This window comes from Callithrix jacchus, chromosome 22 (assembly GCF_049354715.1).
Source record: "Callithrix jacchus isolate 240 chromosome 22, calJac240_pri, whole genome shotgun sequence".
Classification (NCBI taxonomy): Eukaryota; Metazoa; Chordata; class Mammalia; order Primates; family Cebidae; genus Callithrix; species Callithrix jacchus.
In genome coordinates this window covers 36,434,925-36,459,088 of record NC_133523.1, presented here as the reverse complement: position 1 = coordinate 36,459,088, position 24,164 = coordinate 36,434,925, and the positions used below count along the sequence as shown (strand labels likewise).

Genomic DNA, 24,164 nt, shown 5'->3' with positions numbered 1-24,164 from the left:
CCCAGCACTTTGGGAGGCCAAGGAGGGTGGATCACGAGGTCAAGAGATCGAGACCATCCTGGTCAACATGGTGAAACCCCCATCTCTACTAAAAATTACAAAAAATTAGCTGGGCATGGTGGTGCGTGCCTGTAATTCCAGCTACTCAGGAGGCTGAGGCAGGAAAATTGCCTGAACCCAGGAGGTGGAGGTTGCGGTGAGCCGAGATCGCGCCATTGCACTCCAGCCTGGGTAACAAGAGTGAAACTCCGTCTTAAAAAACAAAAAAAAAAAAGTGCATGCTCACCCATGTTTACAAAAATACACATACACATACCCACACAGCCACATACTTACATGCTCAAGTGGACTTTGGTGTCTCTGCCGCTGTATCCCTGCCAACATCTAGAGTGGGTAAAGGGATAGGGATCAGGTCGTTGGGTTGGGTTGCCCAAGCAGGAAGTCTGGGTTTCTTAACACCTTTTTCTAAGCTAAGCTAATGCCCCTGCACAATGATGAGAAAGGAGGCGGGGAATGGATGAAGTTTCATAACTGGATGAAGAGGCAGGTTCAAGATAAAAGGCCCAGTTGGAGGCTGTAGCAGGGTGCAGGGCAGTCAGACCAGGACCATGGAGCTCACCGTCTTCCTCTTCTTTGCACTCCTCATAGGCCTTTTGCTTCTCCTGGTCCGGCGTCACCCTAAGGCCCATGGCCGCCTCCCACCAGGCCCCCGCCCTCTGCCCCTTTTGGGGAACCTTCTGCAGCTGGAGAGAAGAGGCCTACTCAAATCCTTTCTGAAAGTAAGACACTAATGAATGGGTTCTGAGGGTGGACTGCTTCTTGCCTGGGTACTTGGGGATCCTTCATCAGACAGAGTGAGGCAGCCTTCCAGAGTCAGGGGTGGCACGGGGATGGTTGGTGAGCATGGAGTGGGGTGACGCATGATGGGTGGTATTATCAGGAGAAAAACATCAGTGAAATTAAATTTAGTGGAGTGTATTTGAGCAAAGAAGTGACTCAAGAATTGGACAGCACCCTAAACCAGTACAAAGGGACCACACTGGCCCAATCAGAAACAGAAACTGAGAACCCTGATGGTATTCTCTCCCTTGGACACCATTAACTGTTAACCCTTAGTTGCTGGGTCCTGGGAAGGAGAAAGGGCAGCGTTGGGAGGAGGTGGATGTTGGGGAGGGGCTAATTACCAATCTGCTATGTAAGTGTTTTGATAGTTTTACCACTGAGGGGTATGCTAACAGCAACCGGGGTGTGGATGTGATTGGCAGTTCCGAGAGAAATACGGGGATGTCTTCACGGTACACCTGGGACCGAGGCCCGTGGTCATGCTGTGTGGAGTGGATGCCATACGGGAGGCCCTGGTGGATCAGGCTGAGGTCTTCTCTGGCCGGGGCAAAATCGCCATCGTTGACCCAGTCTTCCAGGGCTACGGTGAGGGCCTCAAAGGCGCTGGGAGAGGGCGGGTGGAGGGTGCATCAGGGAAGGGATGATACAGGGGGAAGAAGGACTCAGGGCCTTCTTCCAACTTCTTCTGCAACCCACACCTCCCCCACACCCCAGGCGTGGTCTTTGCCAATGGGGACCGCTGGAAGGCGCTGCGGCGATTCTCTCTGACCACCATGAGGGACTTTGGGATGGGAAAGCGGAGTGTGGAGGAGCGGATCAAGGAGGAGGCTCAGTGTCTGGTGCAGGAGCTTCGGAAATACAAGGGTGAGTCCTTGGGGATGAATAGGAAAGAAGACGACGAAAAGCTGAGAGATGCAGGTGCACGGGAATAAAGACAGCGAGGTATTCATGGGCAGAGACAGAGACAGATGAAACAGAGGGATAGGGACAGAGAGGGAGAGAGACGGGAATAGAGAGGGACGGGGGCAGGTAGGAGAGAAACACAGAGAGCCAGGGAAAGAGAGAGATGCCAAGTGTATAGTCTCCATGAATAACTCAAAGAGGCTGGATGTGATGGCTCTCGCCTGTAATCTCAGTGCTTTGGGAAGCTAAGAAGGGAGGATTGCTTGAGGCCAAGAGTTGGAAAACGGCCTGGGAAATATAATGAGATCCTGTCTCTATAAAAAATAGAAAAGAAATGAGCCAGGTATGGTGGTGTGAGCCTGTAGTCCCAGCTACTCAGGACGCTAAGGTGGGACTACAGGATCACTTGAGCTGGGTAGTTCGAGGCTGCAGTGAGCTGTGATTGTGCCACTTCAGCCTGGACAACAGAGCAAGATCCTGTCAAAAACAAACAAACAAAACAAAAAACAGACCAGGCGCAGTGTCTCACGCCTGTAATCCTAGCACTTTGGGAGGCCAAGGTGGGCAGATTAGGAGGTCAGGAGTTCGAGACCTGACCAACATTGTGAAACCCCGTCTCTACTAAAAATACAAAAATCGGCTGGGCATGGTGGTACATGCCTGTAATTCCAGCTACTCAGGAGGCTGAGGCAAGAGAATTGCTTGAACCTGGGAAATGGAGGTTGCAGTGAGCTAAGATGGCACCACTCCACTTCAGCCTGGGTGACAGAGTGAGACTCCATCTCAAAAAAGAAAGAGAGAGAGAGAGAGAGAGAAACAAGAGAGAAAGAAACAAAGGCAAAGAGAAATTGAAGGGGAGAAAATTAGAGAGACAGACAAGGCTCAGGAAAAGGTCTGCAGAGGAATGAGAGAAGACAGAAGTGAGACCCAGAGACAGACGCTGCACCGGCCTGACATTCTTGGCACTCACAGACCGCCCTCCCTCCAGCCAGGGCCAGGACTGAGCCTGGTGTACACAGATATCAATTAACAATCGCAGAATAATTCCCAGAAGACTGGAGAACCCTAGAAGTGGAGAGAAGAGACAAAGAAAGAAGAATCGCTAGGGGTAGAAAAAGGTTTTTTATTTGTTTTAAATTAGAGATGGGGTCTCTTTTTATTTATTTATTTTTTTAAAATAAAGATGAGGTTTCATCATGATGGCCAGGCTGGTCTTGAACTCCTGACCTCAGGTGATCCACCCACCTCAGCCTCCCAAAGTGCTAGGATTACAGGCGTGAGCCACTGCGTCCGGCCGAGACCGGGTCTCTATTGCCCAGGCTGGCATGCAGCAGCACCATCATAGCTCACTGCAGCCTCAAACTCCTGGGCCCAAGTGATCCTCCCATTTCAGCCTCCTGGACGCCTTCACCGGGACTGCAGGCATGTGACACCATGTCTGGCTATAGTTTAAATTTTCTGTAGAGACAGGGTCTCCTTATGTTGCCAACGCTGGTCTTGAATTCCTGATTCTTTTGCCTCAAGCTCCCAGTGTGCTGAGATTAGAGGCATGAGCCACTGTGCCCATTAGGGGCTTTTTATTTTTATTTTTTGGTCTCAGACGGAGTTTCACTCAATTGCCCAGTTGCCCTGGCTGAAGTGCAGTGGCGCCATCTTGGCTCACTGTAACCTCCGCCTCCTGGATTCAAGCAACTCTCCTGCCTCAGCCTCCCAAGTAGCTGGGATTACAGGCTCCCACCACCACACCTGCCTAATTTTTTGTATTTTTAGTAGAGATGGGGTTTCACCATGTTGGCCAGGCTGGTCTCGAACTCCTGACCTCAGGTGATCCACCCACCTCGGCCTCCCAAAGTGCTGGGATTACAGGTGTGAGCCACTGTGCCCAGCAGGGCTTTTTAATTTGTACAAGCAATTGATTGAACACCTACTCTGCCCAGCCCGTACCCCTGGGACTTAACTGTATTCACTCATAGAGTCAGAGGTGGGGCCTGAGAGGAGGTGCAGAGTGAGAACCAGCTGCACCGACTCTATAGCTGAGTTGCCTGGGTCTAAATCCTGGCCTCAGTAATGAGTAGCTGTGCAACCTCGGCCAAATTACTCAAGCTCTGTCTGCCTGTCTGTACAACGGAGCTAATAACCGAATTGCAGCTGCCTCACAATGTTGTAGTGAGTTCAGTGAAATTGTAAGTGCTGGTACATAATGCATGCTCGTGAGTCTTAGCTGTTACGATTATTCTCACGTTTATCATTACTGAGTGATGGCAGTCACACAGAGACAGGTGATGGCCAGATTTTCCCCAGGCCCTTCAGTCTGTGTCCTTGACCCACTGCTTCTTCCTAGGAGCCCTCGTGGACCCCACCTTCTTCTTCCATTCCATCACCGCCAACATCATCTGCTCCATCGTCTTTGGAAAACGCTTTGAGTACCAAGACAAAGAGTTCCTGAAGCTGCTGCGCTTGTTCTACCAGTCTTTTTCACTTGTCAGCTCTTTATTCAGCCAGGTCAGAGACAGGGAGAGGGAGGGTGGGGGCGAGGTGAACATCCGGGGCACGCGATGAAAGGATGACCTGTCTTGGGGGCCCAAAAATGCAGCTTATAGCTGGAAGAAAGGCACAGACCATGTGGAGAGGCAGGGACATGGAGACCTGGAGGGAGGGGAGATGGTGAGACAGGGATAGAGACACTGACAGAGGGAATGGGGCGTGATAGGGAGGCAGACATGGAGTCAGAGACTGAGAGAAGGAAGTTGAGCAAAAACAAGACAAAGAAGGGCAAAGATAAAGGGACCCCGAGAGACAGAGCTGATGAGAATGAGTGCGAAAGACAGGGAGAGAGGGAGGATGCATCAGCCTTTGGGCTTGGTCTCTACTCTGCTCCTGGATGTCGGTTTGTTTGTTTGTTTTGTTTTGTTTTGTTTGAGACGGAGTCTCACTCTCTCATCCAGGCTGAAGGGCAGCAGCGCCATCTCAGGTCACTGCAACCTCCGCCTCCTGGGTTCAAGTGATTCACCTGCCTCAGCCTCCTCAGTAGCTGGGACTGCAGGCATGTGCCACCACACCCACTCGGCTAATTTTTGTATTTTTAGTAGAGAGGGGGTGTGGCCATGTTGACCAGACTGGTCTTGAACTCCTAACCTCAAGTGATCTGCCAGCCCCAGCCTCCCAAAGTGCTGGAATTACAGGCGTGAGCCACTGTGCCCAGCCTGCTCCTGGTTCTTCTGTATCCTTGCTTCTCTGTCTTTGGTAAAGCTCCTCACCTGAAGAAATTCAAGGATACATGACAATAAGGGACAACATGTCTTTGTTTTCTGCCATTTCTCATTCCCCCCCCCTTTTTTTTTTTTAACTTTCCCTAGATTATAAAGGTAATCTTCTGTTCTTTTAAAACAAAATAATAAAATGTCTCCTTCTGGATTAACCTGGAAATGTACCTGTTACATATTAAGAATCTCAAGCTGCAGAACAACATGCATAGCTGTAGTTCTTCTTTTTTTTTTTTTTTGAGACAGTATTTTGCTCTGTCACCCAGGCTGGAGTGCAGTGGCGCAATCTCGGCTCAGTGCAACCTCTGCCTCCCAGGGGGATGAGGAGAGGAGGGAAGAGGGATTACAGGCGAGCACCACCATGCCTGGCTAATTTTTTTGTATTTTTAGTAGAGATGGGGTCTCACCATGTCGGCCAGGCTGGTCAACATAGCCACAGTTCTTAAGCAGGGGTGTGTGTGGGATTGCCACAGATACGGATTTTCAGGACCCCACTTTCCGGATGATCTGATCTGGAAAGTCTGGGATGGGGCCCAAGGTGAGTACTTGTAACAAGACTGACCAATAATTCTAATGTTCTCCTCCCCTTGAGAACCACAGAGAAAAGTCTGGAAGGAGACCCACCAGACAGTTAACAATGGTTATCTCTAGAAGGAGAGATTAAGAAGGAATTTGACATCTCACTGTATGTGTTTGCATTTTTGCAATTATTTGCAGTAAATTAGGCATTTCATTCTCCCTCAAAGTAAAAGAGATATGCTCCAAAATACATAGTACTAAAGTGTCAGCAGGCTTATCCTGTGTAAGAATCATTTTCTCAATGTCTGACACAGCAAGGGGGATGAGGAGAGGAGGGAAGAGGGAGAGAGAAGTATGAGAAAGACAGACGGACTGGGCTAGACAGTGAGTGGCACAGAAAGAAAGAGAGACAGAGAAAGGAGAGGGCAGGGAGATGGGAGGCCACAAGAAAGACAGAAGGATGAGGGAGGAAGCTGCAAAGAGGCACATGTGAGAATAACAGATAGAAGGACACAAAGTCGGTGAATGAGGGGGTCAGACAGAGGTGAGCAAGGAAGAGGGGCTCTACAGAGATGCTGGGGTCCAGGAGGGGCCCTCTCCCTGTGACCTGCTAGCTCAGCCGTAGGCAAACCTCACCGCCCATTCTTTCTTGCAGCTGTTCGAGCTCTTCTCTGATTTCCTAAAATACTTTCCTGGGGCGCACAGGCAAATACGTAAAAACCTGCAGGAAATCGGTGCTTTCATTGGCCACAGTGTGGAGAAGCACCGTGAAGCCCTGGACCCCAGCTCCCCCCAGGACCTCATCGACACCTACCTGCTCCACATGGAAAAGGTGGGGTCTGGGAGAGGGAAAAGGGAGGGGAGGAAAGGGGAGGGAGGGCAAGATGGAGAGGTGAGAAGACGGAGAGGAAAGGAGTAGAGAAGGGGAAGAGGGAGAGGGAAGAAGAAAGACTAGGGAGGGGAGAATTGGGAACGGGAGGAGAGGAGACACAGAAGGAAAGAAAGATGAGGTGTAAGAAAAGAGAAAGCAGGGAGGAGAAAGTAAGATGGAGAGAGAAGGAAGGGGGAGAGAGAGAAGACAGGCTAAGGAAGGAACTCAGGGCAAGGGACAGAAATCAGCAACAGGAGAAAAGACTCATAGAGGCAGAAAGAGACGGGGAGCCAAAAAGAAACACATCAAAGAGATGTGGAGAGAGCTAGAAACAGAGTCAGGCAGAGTCAAGAGAGGCTGAGAGATGAGATAGAGGCATGCGGCGGGATGTGTAGAGGACAGAAAAAAGCAAACGCGGCCAGACAGTGTCAGAGATCTTTAGGCAGATGGAGGGCAGCCAGGGAGACTGGCGTGTGCACAGCAAGGTTACAGCCTCCCCTGACCTTCCCCTTCCCTCCCTACTGTTGACGCAGGAGAAATCCAACCCACACAGTGAATTCAACCACCAGAATCTCATCTTCAACACGCTCTCGCTCTTCTTTGCCGGCACCGAGACCACCAGTACCACTCTCCGCTACGGCTTCCTGCTCATGCTCAAATACCCTCATGTGGCAGGTGGGCCAGGAACAGCCAATCGAGGGCATCTTCTGACCCCATTCTGAGCTGTAGAAATGGGGCTATGGGTACCACCTGGATGAGAGAGGGGATGCTGGCTTCCTATTCCGGGAGCACTGCAGGCTCTGGACCAGCTCAGAACCAAGCCAATTCTGTTGGTGGATGCATGCGCGCATGAAGAATGTGTCCATGCGTTCTCTCACTGATTCCTTCCATCACTTAAGGAATTTTTGTTCTAAGATTTTTTTAATTGTATGAATTTAGGAGGTACATATGCAGTTGTGTTACATGCATAGGTTTCATAGTGGTCAAGTTAGGGCGGTTAGGATATTTATCACCCGTGCAACATACATTATTCCCATAAAGTAATTAATTTCTCATCATTCACCCCACCTTCTGCTGCTTCACTCTTCTGAGTCTCCACTCGCCATCATTCTCTCTACGTTCATCTGTACACATTTTGTAGCACTCGCATATGAATGAGAACATGCAATATTTGACTCTTAAAAATGGATTCATTTATCCACGTATCTTTTCATCGATTCATTCTTTAATTCATTAATTCACCTGTATACTCACTGATTCTTTCGTTTACAATTCATCCAAGGGCATATACCGTCATTCGTTTATTTGGATTACTTGATCCACAAGTTGATCCTTCAAAACAGTGACAAATAGATGGACTATTTGTCACTGATTCCTTGACGCATTCATGCATTCATCCATCCTTCTATGAACTAGATTTCACCCTTATCCTTCCATCAGTCAGTCTTTCAGTTCCCCCTTAATCCATCCATGCATTCCTTCATTTATTACAATAATTCACTCACTTGTTCAACTCGGATTCATCATTCAATCCGGCCATTCATGTATTCCTTTATTTAGCCGTACTTCAGGAGTTTATTTATTCACCTGTTCTTCCATGAATCTAGCCACTCATGTGGTTATTCATTAATTGGGTTCATTGATTTCCTTGTCTATGAACCATTCATTAGTAATTAATCAATCCATTTATTAATTGATCAGTAAATATATACATCCATGTATTGGTTTGTTCATTTATTCATCAATCTTTCCACCCATGAATTGATCTGTTGATTGGCTGATTGATGTAATTATCTATCCAGTTGCTTATGGATTCATTCATTATTCTATTACACTATTATGTTCCTGAGGACCATGTATAGTGCCTCACCTAAAACAACACACAGTAAATATTTATTCATTTTCTACTCATCTTAGGGAGTTTTGAGAGGTTTGTAGCCTCGAATTCTCAATCTGAAACTCCATGTAAAATTGTGCTGTGTGTGTGCATCCGCATGTGTGTGCATGTGTGTGTGTGCGCGCATACGTGTGTGCATGCGCGTGTGTGCATGCATGTGTGCCTGCGTGTGTGCGTGCATATGTGTGCATGTGTGTGCGTGCATGCGTGTGCACCGGTGCATGTGTGACATGGATCCATAATATTCATCAAATTTCAAGCCATGAGAATTCTCCTTGCTTATTCTCTCCTCCCTTCACCCCATGCTGATTACTTTTCAGGGTATCAAGGATCTAACCCTTTACTATAGGTTTTTCATTGGTCAGTAGAAAGTAGTGTCCCCACTGTAATGTCTCTCTTTTTTTTAAATTTTTCTTTCTTTTTTTTTTAAGACAGAGTCTTGCTCTGTCACCCAGACTGAAGTGCAGTGGCACAATCTTGGCTCACGGCAACCTCTGCCTCCTGGGTTCAAGCGATTCTCCTGCCTCAGCCTCCTGAGTAGCTAGGACTACAGGCGCGCCCTACCACACCTGGCTGCGTTTTTGTATTTTAGTTTTGTATTTTTGTATTTTTAGAGTTGGGGTTTCACCATGTTGACTAGGACGGTCTCAAACTCCTGATCTCAAGCAATCCACTCTCCTCGGTCTCCCAAAGTGCTTGGATTACAGGCATGAGCCACCACACCCGGCCTGAAATCTCTCTTTAAAATGGGGTTCATTTGTCTTCTTTTCTGCGCAGAGAAAGTCTACAAGGAGATTGAACAGGTGATTGGCCCACATCGCCCTCCAGCATTAGATGACCGAGCCAAAATGCCATACACAGATGCAGTCATCCATGAGATCCAGAGAATTGCTGACCTTCTCCCCATGGGTTTGCCCCACATTGTCACACAACACACGAGCTTCCGAGGGTACACCATCCCCAAGGTAAGACTGGCTGGACCCCCACATCTCTCCTGTGTCGGCATTCTGGATTCTCTTAATCCCCAAACTCGACCTTTTGTTGGTTTCTCAACTGAGTCCCTTTGTTTCTGTTTTTTTTTTTTTTCTTTTCTTTTTTTTTGTGGTGTGTGTGTGGAGGGTGGGCAGGGAATGGGAATATCTTTTGATCTTGTGACCCTCCCTCAGGGCACGGAAGTATTTCCCATCCTGAGCACTGCTCTCAACGACCCACACTACTTTGAAAAACCAGACACCTTCAATCCTGACCACTTTCTGGATACCAATGGGGCACTGAAGAAGAATGAAGCTTTTATCCCCTTCTCCTTAGGTAAGCAGGACCTACAGTTTCTTTCCCAGACACCAGAGGGCAGGTCCTATCCTCAACTTGAGAAAAACAATGATTGGACTTTATTTATTGAGCACTTAATATATTCCGTATCACCTGCCTCACCCCATTCCATCTTCACTACAACCCTGGAAAGGGGCTTGAGAAAGGAGATTACATTTCCAAAGGCACATCTTGGTAAACAGGACCTTGGGCAAGTATTTTAACATCGCTAAACCTCAGTGAATTCACTTTCTACCGAGAACCAGCTCGGTCAGGAGACCCCCATCCAGGCTGGCTGAGGGTATTGAGAGGCAGACACCCAGATAGCACAACAGAGTGGATCTATCTGGGGACCAACATCCTGAGAGCCTGCGGGGCTGGCAGCTCTCCAGACCGAAGGTGCGGAGCAGAGATTCATCCACGCATTTATTTGCTGTTTGACAGGTGATTCTTATTAATACACAGGTGTTCTACATATACACATAACTCAGGCATATACCAGGTAGGCAGCTGTTACTCGCCTGCCACTAATTACAAACTAAAAGTAACCTCCATAAGGGAGCCATGGGGCAGGGTAAACTTAATGTTTCTCAACAATTTTCTTTAAAAAAAAAAAAATCGTTGAGCACCGCCCTAAGCCCAGTGCTCTACTGGGGGCTGAAGATAACACATCAAACAAATCACACAGAGACACAGTTCCTGCTCCAGGAAATTTACAGTCTAGCAGGGACGATGGGCATTCATCAAAAAATAATACAATGATCACCTCGTGGAATGAACGAATGCCTGTAACACACTTAGAACTGCCCAATACAAACAGCGTGCTCACAAGCACAATTACTATTATTATACATAATTGTGATAAGTGCTCTGAAGGGAGCTTGGGAGCACAAAAGAGGAAATACTAGCTGATCTTGTGGTGGGTCAGTAAGAAAAAGCTTCCCAGAAGGACTAGCTTCCAAGATGAGATGTTCGTGGGTCAGTGTCAATCAACCACTGCAAGGAGTGTTCCAGACAAAGGAAACAGCAAGGGCAAAGGGCAAAGGTGGAAACGTGATGGTACAGTTAAGAAACCACAGGGCGTCCGGTGAGCCTTGGCATGGATTGCAGAAGGAAATAAGATAAAGGGCTCAGCTGGAGAGAACCTTCAAGGCTGTGGGAGGAGTTTGGATTTATGCTCTAGCACTGGGAAGGTGGAGAAGGTCTTGATATGCTTTGACTTGGCTGGTTAAGAGAAAAACTTTTGAGGCCGGGCATGGTGGCTCATGCCTGTAATCCCAGCACTTTGGGAGGCCCAGGCGGGTGGATCACAAGGTCAAGAGATCGAGACCATCCTGGCCAACATGGTGAAACCCCCTCTCTACTAAAAATACAAAAATTAGCCGGGTGTGGTGGCATGTGCCTGTGGTTCCAGCTACTTGGGAGGCTGAAGTGGAAGAATTGCTTGAACCCAGAAGGCGGAGGTTGCAGTGAGCCGGGATTGTGCCAGTGCACTCCAGCCTGGCGACAGAGCAAGAATCCATCTCAAAAAAAAAAAAAAAAAAGAACAAGAGTAACAGAGTAAGAGATAGGAAAAAGAGAGAGTGATATAAGAAGAAAGGAAGAAAGAATGAATAAGACAAATAAGGTGTCAGCCGGGCGCGGTGGCTCATGCCTATAATCCCAGCACTTTGGGAGACAGGTGGATCAGGAGGTCAAGAGATCGAGACCATCCTTGTCAACAAAGTGAAACCCCGTCTCTACTGAAAAATACAAAAAATTAGCTGGGCATGGTGGAGCACGCCTGTAGTCCCAGCTACTCAGGAGGCTGAGGCAGGAGAATTGCTTGAACCCAGAAGGCGGAGGTTGCAGTGAGCTGAGATCGCGCCACTGCACTCCAGCCTGGGTAATAAGAGCAAAACTCCGTCTCAAAAACAAACAAACAAAAAGACAAATAAGGTGTCTTTAGAGGGAGATGAAAAGAAAGAGAGAGAGCCAGAGAGACTGGGGAGGAATCAGATTCAAACAGAGATAGGAAGTTAAGCAAGAGGGAAGAAAGTCAAAAAAAAGGAGAGGAGAAGAGAAACTGTGTCTGACAGGTATAGACAGAGACAAAGATAGGGGTAGGGTTGCCAGGGCAGAAAGAAAGGTGTACCCCAAGCCAGAAGGGTACTGCAGCCAAAGAAATTCCAAAAGGTGGCCAGACAGCCCCAGAGATGTGGAGGGCACGATGGGAGGGAGATAAGCATCAGGCCGTTCTGGAAAAAGTTAGGTCACAAAAATTGTGACAGAAGAACCAGCCCAGAGACCCACCTGTTTCTAAGCTCATGTCACCCACCTTCTGTATGTGCCAAAGGAATGTGGACCCTTTTCCAGACACCTTCACGTAGACACACTTGTCCAACAGCTTGACAGGTGTAGGGAATGCCTGAAAACTCACCCTTGACATGGCCTTTCCAAGGTTTGCATATTAAGAAACATTGATTTGCTTAGAACCTACCGGGGGTTCCTTGTACCTCTGAGAATCAGTGGAAGCCATAGACCCTCCCCTCTCATTGCGTTGGTCCCATTCACAGTTTATATACAATTTGGTTTTGTTTTCCCCTGAGATCTTGAAGCCTGTGGATCTCAGGCTGAGACCACAAGACAGCCCAGAGAGACACATACACAGGGACACATGGCCAGAAACACCCCACACATACCCCCAGAAACAAACACAGGCGATAACCAAACCTTAAGGCTCCTTAGTACAAGTCAAGTGCTATTCTAAGAATTTTTACAAATCTCTCCTTTAATCTCACCAGAGCCCTTTGAGAGAGGCACCATTCTCCCCATGTGAGAAGTGAAGAACACTAAAAATGTCATAAATATGCTCACACACACATAGAGGAACACACACACACACACTCACACTCACACACAACCAGAAGTGGGCCATTATACTCTGTGGGGGCTCACCAAGCCCTTTGGAACACTAACAGAAGCTACAAACTCTCTCCTGGAAAAATGAACACGACGCCAGGCATGGCGGCTCACGCCTGTAATCCCAGCACTTTGGGAGACCAAGGCAGGTGTGGATCACCTCAGGTTTGGAGTTCAAGAGCAGCCTGGTCAACATGGTGAAACCCCTTCTCTACTAAAAATACAAGAAATTAGCCAGGCATGGTGGCAGCTTCCTGTAATCCCAGCTACTTAGGAAGCTGAGGCATGAGAATTGTTTGAATCCCCCAGGAGGTAGAGGTTGCAGTGAGCCAAGATTGTGCTATTGTGCTCCAGCCTGGGTGACAGAGAGAGACTCTGTCGAGAGAGAGAGAGAGAGAGAGAGAGAGAGAGAGAGAGAGAAATGAACATGGTACATCCACTCAAAGCTTTACACCCAGTTTCAGAGCAGCCTCTGAAAGTCCACCTGAATTGTAGGTTAAAGTCCAGTCTTACATGCAACTCTGTTGCAATGAACGCTGGTGACCTTCTGTGCCCGCAGGGAAGCGCATCTGTCTTGGTGAAGGCATCGCCCGCACCGAATTGTTCCTCTTCTTCACCACCATCCTCCAAAACTTCTCCGTGGCCAGCCCCGTGGCTCCTGAAGACATCGACCTGACACCCCAGGAGAATGGTGTGGGCAAACTACCCCCAGCATACCAGATCCGCTTCCTGCCCCGCTGAAGGGGCTAAGAAGAGGGGGTCAAGAGATTCCGGGTCATCCAGTTGTCCCCACCTCTGTAGACAATGACAATTCCTCCAAAACTTCTGACTGCCCCCTGCAACTTTCTGTTTCTGAGAGGCCTGCTGCAAGCCAACTTCCTTCCCCGCCATGACACCAGTTGTCTAAGGTCACATTGTAAGTGAGTAGAGGAGTGAGACTATTGAATATTATACAAAATTATATATATACATATTGAGACGGAGTCTTCATCTATTGCCCGGGCTGCAGTGCAGTGGGGCTGGCTCACTGCAACCACCGCCCCCTGGGTTTAAGCAATTCTCCTGCCTCAGCCTCCCAAGTAGCTGGGATCACAGGCATCCGCCACCACACCTGGATAAACTTTTTATTTTTAGGTCATCTTGAACTCCTCACCTCGGGTGATCCTCCTAGTTCCAAATGCTTTTATTGTCTCCCCTACAAGACCCAAACCTCTCAAGCTGTCACTCCCCATTCCTCAATCTCCTTTTCATCACAGCCCCAGCCAATCTGGTTTCTGTCCCTACGGACTCATCGATTCTGAATATTTCCTTTAAACAGAAACGAAGCCTTGCTCTGTCTCCCAGGCTGCAGTGGAGTGGCACGATTTTGGTTCACTGCAACCTTCACCTTCCAGGTTCAAGCAATTCTCCTGCCTCAGCCTCCCAAGTAGCTGGGATTACAGGCATGTGACACCACACCTGATTACCTTTCTTGTATTTTTAGTAGAGACATGTTGGCCAGGCTGGTCTTGAGCTCCTGGGCTCAGGTGATCTGCCTGCCTCCTCCTCCCAAAGTGATGGGATCAGAGGTGTGATATGTGATCTGCGCCTGGTTGCTTTTCCGTGGAACGCTAGTTTTGAGGTTCGTGTCTGCTGTAGACCACAGTCACACACTGCATAGTCCTCCCTCATCCTCATTCTCAGCTGTCTCCCTCTATCAAAAAGCCTCCTTGGCCCAGGTTCCCTGAGCGGTGGGATTCTGCACTGGTGATTTGGATTCCCTGATATGTCCCTTCAAATCCCCTGATAATGAAATAAACATCTCTAAAGCCTGACCTCCCCACGTCAAGAGGTGATCTGTGCCATTTTGTGTGTGACCTTTTATTGTCAGTTCCCTGGTGATTTTTCTGGAAGGAATGTCGGTCAGAACGCCTCCCTCACCTCAATGCCAACTCTGCAAAGGGCCAAACCATTGCCTTGCTCATCACTGTATTTAACACAGCATGTGGCATGTGACAGGTTTTCAAAATATTTACTGAGGACTGAATGAATGAATGAATGAGTGGCTAAATCAGCCACCCCCTACCCGCTGCAGCCTACCCAAAATGGAACTAGGCCCCCTTCATCAGACTGTCTCCTCCATATCCCACTTTCTTCTGAGGCCCAGAATAAATTCTTGTCCCCAAAGTGCTCAGGATGCCTCCGATTCTGCCTGTCAGTTACTCTAGACCCCTTGTGCCGCAGCGCCACCTTTTGATAAAGCTCAGCACTATCCTTGCAGTGGAACTGCTCTAAATCCAGCCTCCAGGCTGGGTGCAGTGGCTCATGCCTGTAATCCCAGCACTTTGGGAGGCTGAGGCAGGTGGATCACCTGAGGTCAGGGTTTCAAAACCAACCTGACCAACATGGTGAAACCCTGTCTCAACTAAAAGAAAAATACAAAAATAAGCTGGGTGTGGTAGCATGAACCTGTAGTCCCTGCTACTTGGGAGGCTGAGACAGGAGAATCACTTGAACGCAGGAGGCACAGGTTGTAGTCAGCCAAGATGGTACCGCTGCACTCCAGCCTGGATGACACAGTGAGACTCGGTCTCAAAGTAAATAAATAAATCCATCCTCCACACATTCCGCTAGCTGCGGCCACCATCCTTCCCTGAGGGAGGCGCTGCAAGCTTAATATCTTTATCACAAAGATACATCAGCCAGCCTGTGGCCAATGGGAAGCTGGCTCTGGGACTCAGCCCTGAGACGCTAACCTTTTGGCGTCTGCAGCACCTGCCAGCTTTGGGCTCCTTGTAGCCTCTGAAGAGTTAGCAGGGGCTCTGCCAGTGCAAATGCATGGCACACCTTCCCTCACCAACCACAAATAAAACAATGCACAGAGCAACATGTCTTTTAAGAGCGATGGCAGAGGTAAGGTGGGAGGAGTGAGGATCATAGTGCCCTCAGCCTTCTCACTCCTCACCGTCCCCAGTGGTCTCTAGCTACTGTGGGTCTGGGGCCATCCCACCTCCCAGGGCTCCCTCTCTCCTAGGCCCTGGTCTCTGCCCTTCCTGGGGGAGGACTTTGCAAATAAACCACAGGATTTGTTCAAGTCTCTCCAGGTGGTGGGATGGGGGAGGAGGTGGGATGGAAAAAGAGGAGGTGGGATGGAAAAGGAGCTCACAGACAGCCAGGCAGCTGGGGTCCAACTTTGGGTGGGACTCCACAGACCAGCTTGGGAATTCCTTTCTGCCTTTTATATTAACTACAGAAGCTTCTGGAATATTATAAGGTGAAATGGAGAGGAGGCAGACTGGAGGGAGAAAGTCTGATAGGCTTGAGGCTTTGAGTGGTGGTCCTGGGGTGGAGCAAGACCAGAAAAGTGCTGAAGACTGGGGTTTCGGGAGTCTGTGCAATTATTTTCATTTTTAAAAATCTTTGCGGCTACATCGTAGGTATGTATATATCGTACCATGTTTATTGATCTGTGCATGTCAAACCATCCTTGCTTCCCTGGGATAAATTCCACGTGATCATGGTATATTATCTTCCTGATGTGTTGTTAGATTTGATTTGCCAGCATTTCGTTGAGCAGTTTTGCATTTATATTTTTCAGGGAAGTCGACTTGCCATTTGCTTTTTTGATGGTTTCCTTGTCTGGTTTTGGTATCAGGGTAATACTAGCCTCACGGAATGTGTAAATTTCTCTCCTCTTCGATTTTTGTGGCATAGTTTGAGAATAATTGATGTTAGTTCTTCTCTATAAGTTTGGTAGAATTCAGCAGTAAAGTCATCCAGTCCTCGGCTTTTTCCTTGGTGACAGCCTTTTTTTTTTTTTTTTTTTTTTTTTTTTTTTTTACAAATTCAATTGTGTAACTTTTATTGTTCGGGTCTTCTGTGTCTTCCTGGTTCCATCTTGGCAGGTTGTATATACCTTGGAATTCATCAGTTGCTCTAGGTTTATGTTAGTGTTCATTATAGCATTAATGATTCTTTGTACTGCTCTGATATCGGGGTAATGCCGCCTCTTTCGTATCTATTTTTATTGATTTGGATCTTCTCTCTTTCTCTCTTGGTTAGGCTGGCTTGCAGTTTATTGATTTTGTTTTTTCAGCTTCTTGTTTGGTTGACCCTTTGTAGTTACAAGGTTTAAAGATCACCTCTTATGTCTGCGCTCAAGGATGCAGAAGTGATACTGAGATGCAAGAAGTATTGAGCCTGTCTTCTGACCCCGAAGTGCATTTGAGGTGGCAGAATGAGAGCCCTTCACTGGAGAGGATGTTAGGGAAGGCTGTGCTCCTGAGAGAAAAACCTATTCTGAATAAGAGTCAGAGATCGAGGTAATGTTTAGACCAATGGCTCATTGATTAAGCAAATATTAAGAGAACATCTGCTATGTGCCAGGCACACAGCTGGAGCTAGAGATAAGTCAAAAAAAGCAGTGCAGCCTCTGATCCCACGGAGCTCAACGTTCTGAATGCGTCCTGAAACTTATGTCAAAGAGCACTGTGTCCAGAACATATTTTGAGAAGGGGACATAGATGCAAGAAGGACCTACACAGCATCTTAAATGATTATATTTTTTATTTTATTTTTCTTGAGACGGAGTTTTGCTGTTGTTACCCAGGCTGGAGTGCAATGGCACGATCTTGGCTCACCGCAACCTCCACCTCCTGGGTTCAAGCAATTCTCCTGCCTCAGCCTCCCGAGTAGCTGGGATTACAGGCACGCGCCACCGTGCCCAGCTAATTTTTGTATGTTTAGTAGAGACGGGGTTTCACCTTGTTGACCAGGATGGTCTCGATCTCTTGACCTCGTGATCCACCCCCCTCGGCCTCCCAAAGTGCTGGGATTATAGGCGTGAGCCACCGCGCCCGGCCTATATTTGTTATTATAGTTAATAATTATTACAATGCTATGTGTCAAGACCTATACTGAATAATCTGCAAGCATTACTTTATTTAGTTTTTCCAAGAGCTCTGTAAGGTAGGTTATATTATTATCTGCAGTTTACAAATGAAGCAACGGAGGTCAGCGATTGGGGCACTGCTGAACCAAGACTGCACTCTAGGCTTCTTTGTTTGCAAGACTACATGTCAACCACTACACCATGTTGTCGCCTACCAGGCAGGGTGTTGGAAATACCAAGGGGAGCAAGAAGAGTCTTCTCCGAGTGAAATCAGTTCACAGAAAGCTTGATAAGCTCACGACACATCCACCTAACTGTAATCCTTAAATAAACTGCACACTCATTCTTTTTTAAGACAGGGTGGCTTCTGGCTTTCTCAAAGAGTTTGGCCTTATTTATTTATTTATGAGACGGAGTCTCGCTCTGTCGCCCTGGCTAGAGTGCAGTGGCATAATCTCAGCTCACTGAAACCTCCGCCTCTGGGTTCAAGCGATTCTCCTGCCTCAGCCCCCTGAGTAGCTGGGATTATAGGCACCTGCCACTATGCCAGGCTAATTTTTATATTTTTAGTAGAGACAGTGTTTCACCACTGTCTCTACTGGTCTCAAACTCCTGACCTCAGGTGATGTGCCCAGCTCGGCTTCCCAAAGTGCTGGGATTACAGGCAGGAGCCACCGTGCCTGGCCACGTTTGGCCTCTTTTTTTGTACTTGGTCTGTATTTGAGAATTCCAACAATTCTAACCAGATTTCAAATGAGTCAGCCTCAGTTTTAAGGTAAGTCATAGAGTGAGGACCTTAAAATCTTGAGAAAGTATGCCCCAGTTAGCTGCCACTCCCTGTAATCGAGGGATTAGCAAGGTCAATATTTTATCCCTTCCTGTCTTTACTCCTTTTTCTGCTAAACCCAAGGATGTAGAGAAAAAGATATCGGGCTGACAGAGAAACACTGGAAATACAGTCATGCATTGCATAATGATATTCTGATCAATAATGAACCACATGTACAATGGTGGTCTCTTAAGAGTATAATGGAGCTGAAAAACTCCTACCACCTAGTGAGGCCATGGCTGTTTAACATCATAGTGCAATGCATTACTCACGTATCTGTGGTGCTGTCAACCAAGCTTCCGCATTCCCGGTCACAAAAGTGCAGCACGTACAGTTACGTATGGTACATAATATTTGATGCCGATAATAAATGACTATATTATGCGTTTGTATATTGACTATGCTATAGTTTTTATCATTACTGCAGAGTGTACTCCTTCTACGCTTTTTTTTTTTTTTTTGAAATGGAGTTGCTATTTCCAGACTGGAGTGCAGTGGCATGATCTCGGCTCACTGCAACCTCTGCCTCCTGGGTGCAAGTGATTCTCCTGCCTCAGCCTCAAGTAGCTGGAACTACAGGTGTGCACCACCATGCCTAGCTAATTTTTTGTATTTTATTAGACATGGGGTTTCACCATGTTGGCCAGGATGGTCTCGATCTCCTGACCTCATGATCCTCCCACCTTGGCCTCCCAAAGTACTGGAATTACAGGTTACTATCCCTGATAAACATAGATGCCAAAATTCACAACAAAATACCAGCAACCTGAGTACAGCAGCACACTGAAAAGTTAATTCATCATGGTCAAGTAGGCTTTATTCCTGGAATGGGGATCCACATATGCAAATCAAGTGTGATTTGCATAAACAGAATTAAAAAACAGAAACAGAATAAAAAAACAGAACCATGGCTGGGCACGGTGGCTCACGCCTGTAATCCCAGCACTTTGGGAGGCCGAGGCGGGTGGATCACGAGGTCAAAAGATCAAGACCATCCTGGTCAACATGGTGAAACCCCGTCTCTACTAAAAATACAAAAATTAGCTGGGCATGGTAGCGCACGCCTGTAATCCCAGCTACTCAGGAGGCTGAGGCAGGAGAATTGCCTGAACCCAGGAGGCGGAGGTTGTGGTGAGCCAAGATCACACCATTGCACTCCAGCCTGGGTAACAAGAGCGAAACTCCATCACAAAAAACAACAACAACAACAAAAAAAACAGAATCATATGATCATCTCAATGATCATAAACAGTATTAAGAAACAAAACCATATGATCATCTCAATGGATGCAGAAAAGCTTTTGATAGAATCTAACATCCCTTTATCATAAAAACTCTCAACAAACTAGGCATCAAATAATCATACCTTAAAATGATAAGAGCCATTATAACTCAATCATGACAGTTGCAGGTGAGAAAGAAAAAAAAAACGATAAGAGGCATGTATAACAAACCCACAGTCAACATCATACTCAATGAGTAAAAGCTGGAAGCACTCCCCCTTGAGAACTGGAACAAGAAAGAGATGCCGTATTAGGCCATTTCTCATTGCTATAAATACTGGGTAATTTATAAAAAAGAAAGGTTTAATTTGCTCACAGTTCTATAGGCTACACAGGAAGCATGATGCTGGCATCTGCTCAGATTCTGGGGAGACCTCAGGAAACTTATAATCATGGTGGGAGGTGAAGGGGGAGCAGGCACATCACAGGATCAGAGCAGGAGCAAGAGAGGGAGGGGTGAGATGCCACACATTTTTAAACAACCACATCTCATGAAACTCACTCACTATCATGAGAATACCACGAAGGAGATGGTTACTGAATGATTTATGAGAAATACCCTCCCACAATTCAGTCACCTCCCACCAGGCCCCACCTCCAACACTGGGGATTACAACTCAACATGAGATTTGAGTGGGGACACATATTCAAACTATATCAGATACCTATTTTCACCACTTTTACTCAACACAGTACTGGAAATCCTAACCAGAGCAATCAGGGAAGAGAAATATATAAAAGGAAATTTTTCATTTCCATCCAAATAGGAAATGAAGTCAAATTATCTCTCTTCACAGATGATATGAGTCTATACGTAGGAAACACTACAGACTCTGCCAAAGACTCCTGAACTTGATAAACAACATCAGTACAGTTTCAGGATATAAAAATCAATGTACAAACGGCATACACAAAATGCCTAGATCTCAAATATACAATGTCACTGTTGTATAGAAATGCTGTGATTTCCTATATATCATTTTACGCTGGTATGTAGAAAATCATAGCATTTCTTTTCTTTTTAAGGAAATAAAGGCAACAGCTGGAAGAAAACCATAGCATTTCTACACATCAGTAACGTTCAAGCTGAGAGCCAAATCAAGAATGCAATCTTCTTCATAACGGCCACTACAAAACATAAAATACCCAGGAATACATCTAACCAGGGAGGTGAAAGAGCTCTACAAGGAGAGCTACAAAACACTGCTGAAAGAAATCACAGGTGGCAGAAACTAATGGAAAACATTTCATGTTCATGTATTGGAATAATCAATATTTTTTACATGGCCACACTTCCCAAAGCAATCTACAGATTCAGTGCTATTCCCATCAAACTACCAACATCATTTTTCACAGGATTAGAAAAAAAACAATTCTAAAATTCATAGGGAACCAAAGAAGAGCCTGAATAGTCAAACCAATCTGAAGTAAAAAGAACAAAGCCAGAGGCATTACACTATCAGATTTCAAATTATACTACAAGGCTACAGTAACCAAAACAGCATGAAACTGTTACAAAAACACACAGACCAGGCCAGGCCCGGTGGCTCACGCCCATAATCCCAGCACTTTGGGAGGCCGAGGCGGTTGGATCACAAGGTCAAGAGATCGAGACCATCCTGGTCAACAAGGTGAAACCCCATCTCTACTAAAAATACAAAAATTAACCGGGCATGGTGGCGCACGCCTGTAGTCCCAGCTACTCGGGAGGCTGAGGCAGGAGAATTGCTTGAACCCAGAAGGCAGAGGTTGCAGTGAGCCGAGATCACGCCATTGCTCTCCAGCCTGGGTAACAAGAGTGAAACTCAGTCTCAAAAAAAAAAAACACAGACCAATGGAACAGAAGAGAGAACCCAGAAATAAAGCTGCACACCTACAGCCCTCTGATCTTTGACGAAGTCAACAAAACAAACAATGGGGAAAGTTCTTCCTATTCTAACTGGTGCTGGGATAACTGGCTGTCCATATGCAGAAGAATAAAACTGGATCCCTACCTATCATCACACACACAAATTCAATCAAGATGGAGTAAAGACTTAAAAGTAAGATTTACCACTGCAAAAATCCTAGGAGCAAACCAAGGAAGGACTCTCCTAGATATCAGCTTTAGCAAAGAATTTATGACTAAGTCCTCAAAAGTAACTACAACAACAAAAAAATCGACAAGTGGGACTTAATTGAAGAGCTTCTGCATAGCAAAAGGAACTCTCAACAGAGTAAACAGATAACCCACAGAATGGGAGAAAATATTCTTAAACTATGCATCCAACCAAAGTCTAATATCCAAAATCTACAAAGGACTTAAACAACTTAACAAGCCAAAAACATATGATCTCATCAAAAAGTGGGCAAAGGTACTCACTTTGGCAGCACATACACTAAAAAGTGGCAAAAGGACATGAACAGACACGCTTCTTAAAAGGAGACATGTAGGTGGCCGACAAATATATAAATGTTTAAGATGGCAAATATAATGGTATGTGTTTGTTATCACAATCAAAGAAGATTTAAAAGAAGAAAAGGAATGAAAGGAATGAGGACAGTATTACAGCAAATAGGGAATGTATTTAAAAAGATAGAAACCATTCAGAGAACTAAATGGGAATGTGGAGTTGAAAAGAACAACTGAAATGAGAAATTTTCCAGAGAGAATTTATCTAGAGAGAATTCTCAACAGTAGGTTTCTTTTCGCTGCCTGACCCCCGCCATCGTGGGTCGTAAGCATGCTTCCAGGAAGGGCCTGTCCCAGGCGGCTTTGCCCTATCGCCGCAGCGTCCCCACGTGGCTGAAGTTGACATCTGACGACGCGAAGCAGCAGATTTACAAACTGGCCAAGTAGGGCCTGACTCCTTCACAAATCGGTGTGATCCTGAGAGATTCACATGGTGTTGCACAAGAACGTTTTGTGACAGGCAATACAATCTTAAGAATTCTTAAGTCTAAGGGACTTGCTCCTGATCTCCCTGAAGATCTTTACCATTTAATTAAGAAAGCACAGGAGGCTGCGGCAGGAGAATTGCCTGAACCCAGGAGGCGGAGGTTGCGGTGAGCCGAGATCGCGCCATTGCACTCCAGCCTGGGTAACGAGAGCGAAACTCCGTCTCAAAAAAAAAAAAAGAAAACAGTTGCTGTTCAAAAGCATCTTGAGAGGAACAGAAAGGATAAGGATGCTAAATTCCATCTGATTCTGATAGAGAGCCAGATTCATCGTTTGGCTTGGTATTATAAGACTAAGCAAGTCCTCCCTCCCAATTGGAAATATGAATCATCTACAGCCTCTGCCCTGGTCGCATAAGTTTGTGTATGTGCTCAAGCAATAAATATGATTGTTTAACTAAAAAAAAAAGTAGGTTTAAACTGACAAAAGAAAGAACCTGTGGACTTGAAGACAGATTAAGATTATGCAACCTGAAGCATATATACAGGGCCTCAGAGAAATGTGGACACTCAAGTGCACCAACCTACACATAATGGGCATACCAGAAGGAGAAGGGAGTGTAAAAGGAACCAGAAAAAAAAATTCAGAGAAATAACGGCTTAAAACTTCCCAAATTCATTGAAAAACAATAGCCTACATATTCATTAAGCACAATGAATTCCAAGTAGAATAAATGCAGATATCCACAAATGAACACCTCATAATAAACAATATTGAAATTCAAAAACAAGTAGAAGATCTTGAAAGCAGCAAATAAATAAATAAAAAATAACTCATCAGTTTCAAGTGAACCCCATTAATTTAACAGCCTATTTCTCAGCAGAAACAATGGAAGCCAGAAGACAGCGGGATGACATATTAAAGGTGCTCAAAGGAAAAAAGAGTGTTAACCAAGAATCCTTTAACCAGAAAAGTTATCTTTCAAATAAGAAGATGAGATACTGTCCAAGATAAACAAAAAGTGAGAGAATTCATTGCTAACAGATTGCCTCACCAGAAAAACTAAAGAGAGTTCCTCAGGCTGAAAGCAAGTGACCCCAAATTGTAATTTGAATCCATGTGAAAAAACAAACATCACCAGAAAGGCAATTATGTAATGGTAAACGACAGTAAAAATATATATTTGCTTTGCTTCCAACTGATGTTAAAAGCAACTGTACAAAATATGTATATCTAATACGTTGTTGACAAAACATGACATGGGCAGTCCCCAACTTTCAATTGTTTGACTTATAATTTTTCAACTTTATGTTGGTGTGAAAGTGACATACACCCAGTGGAAATTGTACATTGAATTTTGAACTCTGATCTTTTTGTGTGCTCGCAATCTATGCTATGATACTCTCCTGTGATGCTGGGAGGTGGCAATGGGCAGTTCCTGCTTAGTCATGCAACCACAGGGGTGATCAATTGATACCATACAATATTCTATATTCAATAAATTACAAGAGATATTCAACACCTTATTGTAAAATAGGCTTTGTGTTAGATGATTTGCCCAACTGTAGGCTAATGTAAGTGTTCTGAGCATGGCTAAGGTAGGCAAGACTAAACTATCATGTTTGGTAGGTTAGGTGTATTAAATGCATTTTCCACTTGATATTTTAAAATTATAGTGGATTTATCAGGATGTAACTCCATCATAAGCCAGGGAACATCTGCATAGGTATAATATATTTGCCAACAGCCGCACAAAGGAGGTAGGTGAGAGCAAAGCTGTACTGAGCTAAGGAAATGAA

The 24,164-nt window shown here is 45.9% G+C and overlaps 1 protein-coding gene and 1 pseudogene across 1 annotated transcript; both read left to right on the top strand.

Moving 5' to 3' along the window:
* Positions 1-583: 583 nt before the first annotated feature.
* Positions 584-14,319, top strand: LOC100405958 (cytochrome P450 2B6). Its single transcript, XM_035285061.3, has 9 exons — positions 584-779; positions 1,266-1,428; positions 1,558-1,707; positions 4,088-4,248; positions 6,184-6,360; positions 6,933-7,074; positions 9,074-9,261; positions 9,463-9,604; positions 13,065-14,319. The coding sequence occupies exons 1-9, from the start codon at positions 609-611 to the stop codon at positions 13,244-13,246; spliced, it is 1,476 nt and encodes a 491-aa protein (XP_035140952.2). The 5' UTR covers positions 584-608; the 3' UTR covers positions 13,247-14,319.
* Positions 14,320-15,388: 1,069 nt separating this feature from the next.
* LOC100405588 (small ribosomal subunit protein uS15 pseudogene) lies at positions 15,389-22,603 on the top strand (annotated as a pseudogene).
* Positions 22,604-24,164: the final 1,561 nt, after the last annotated feature.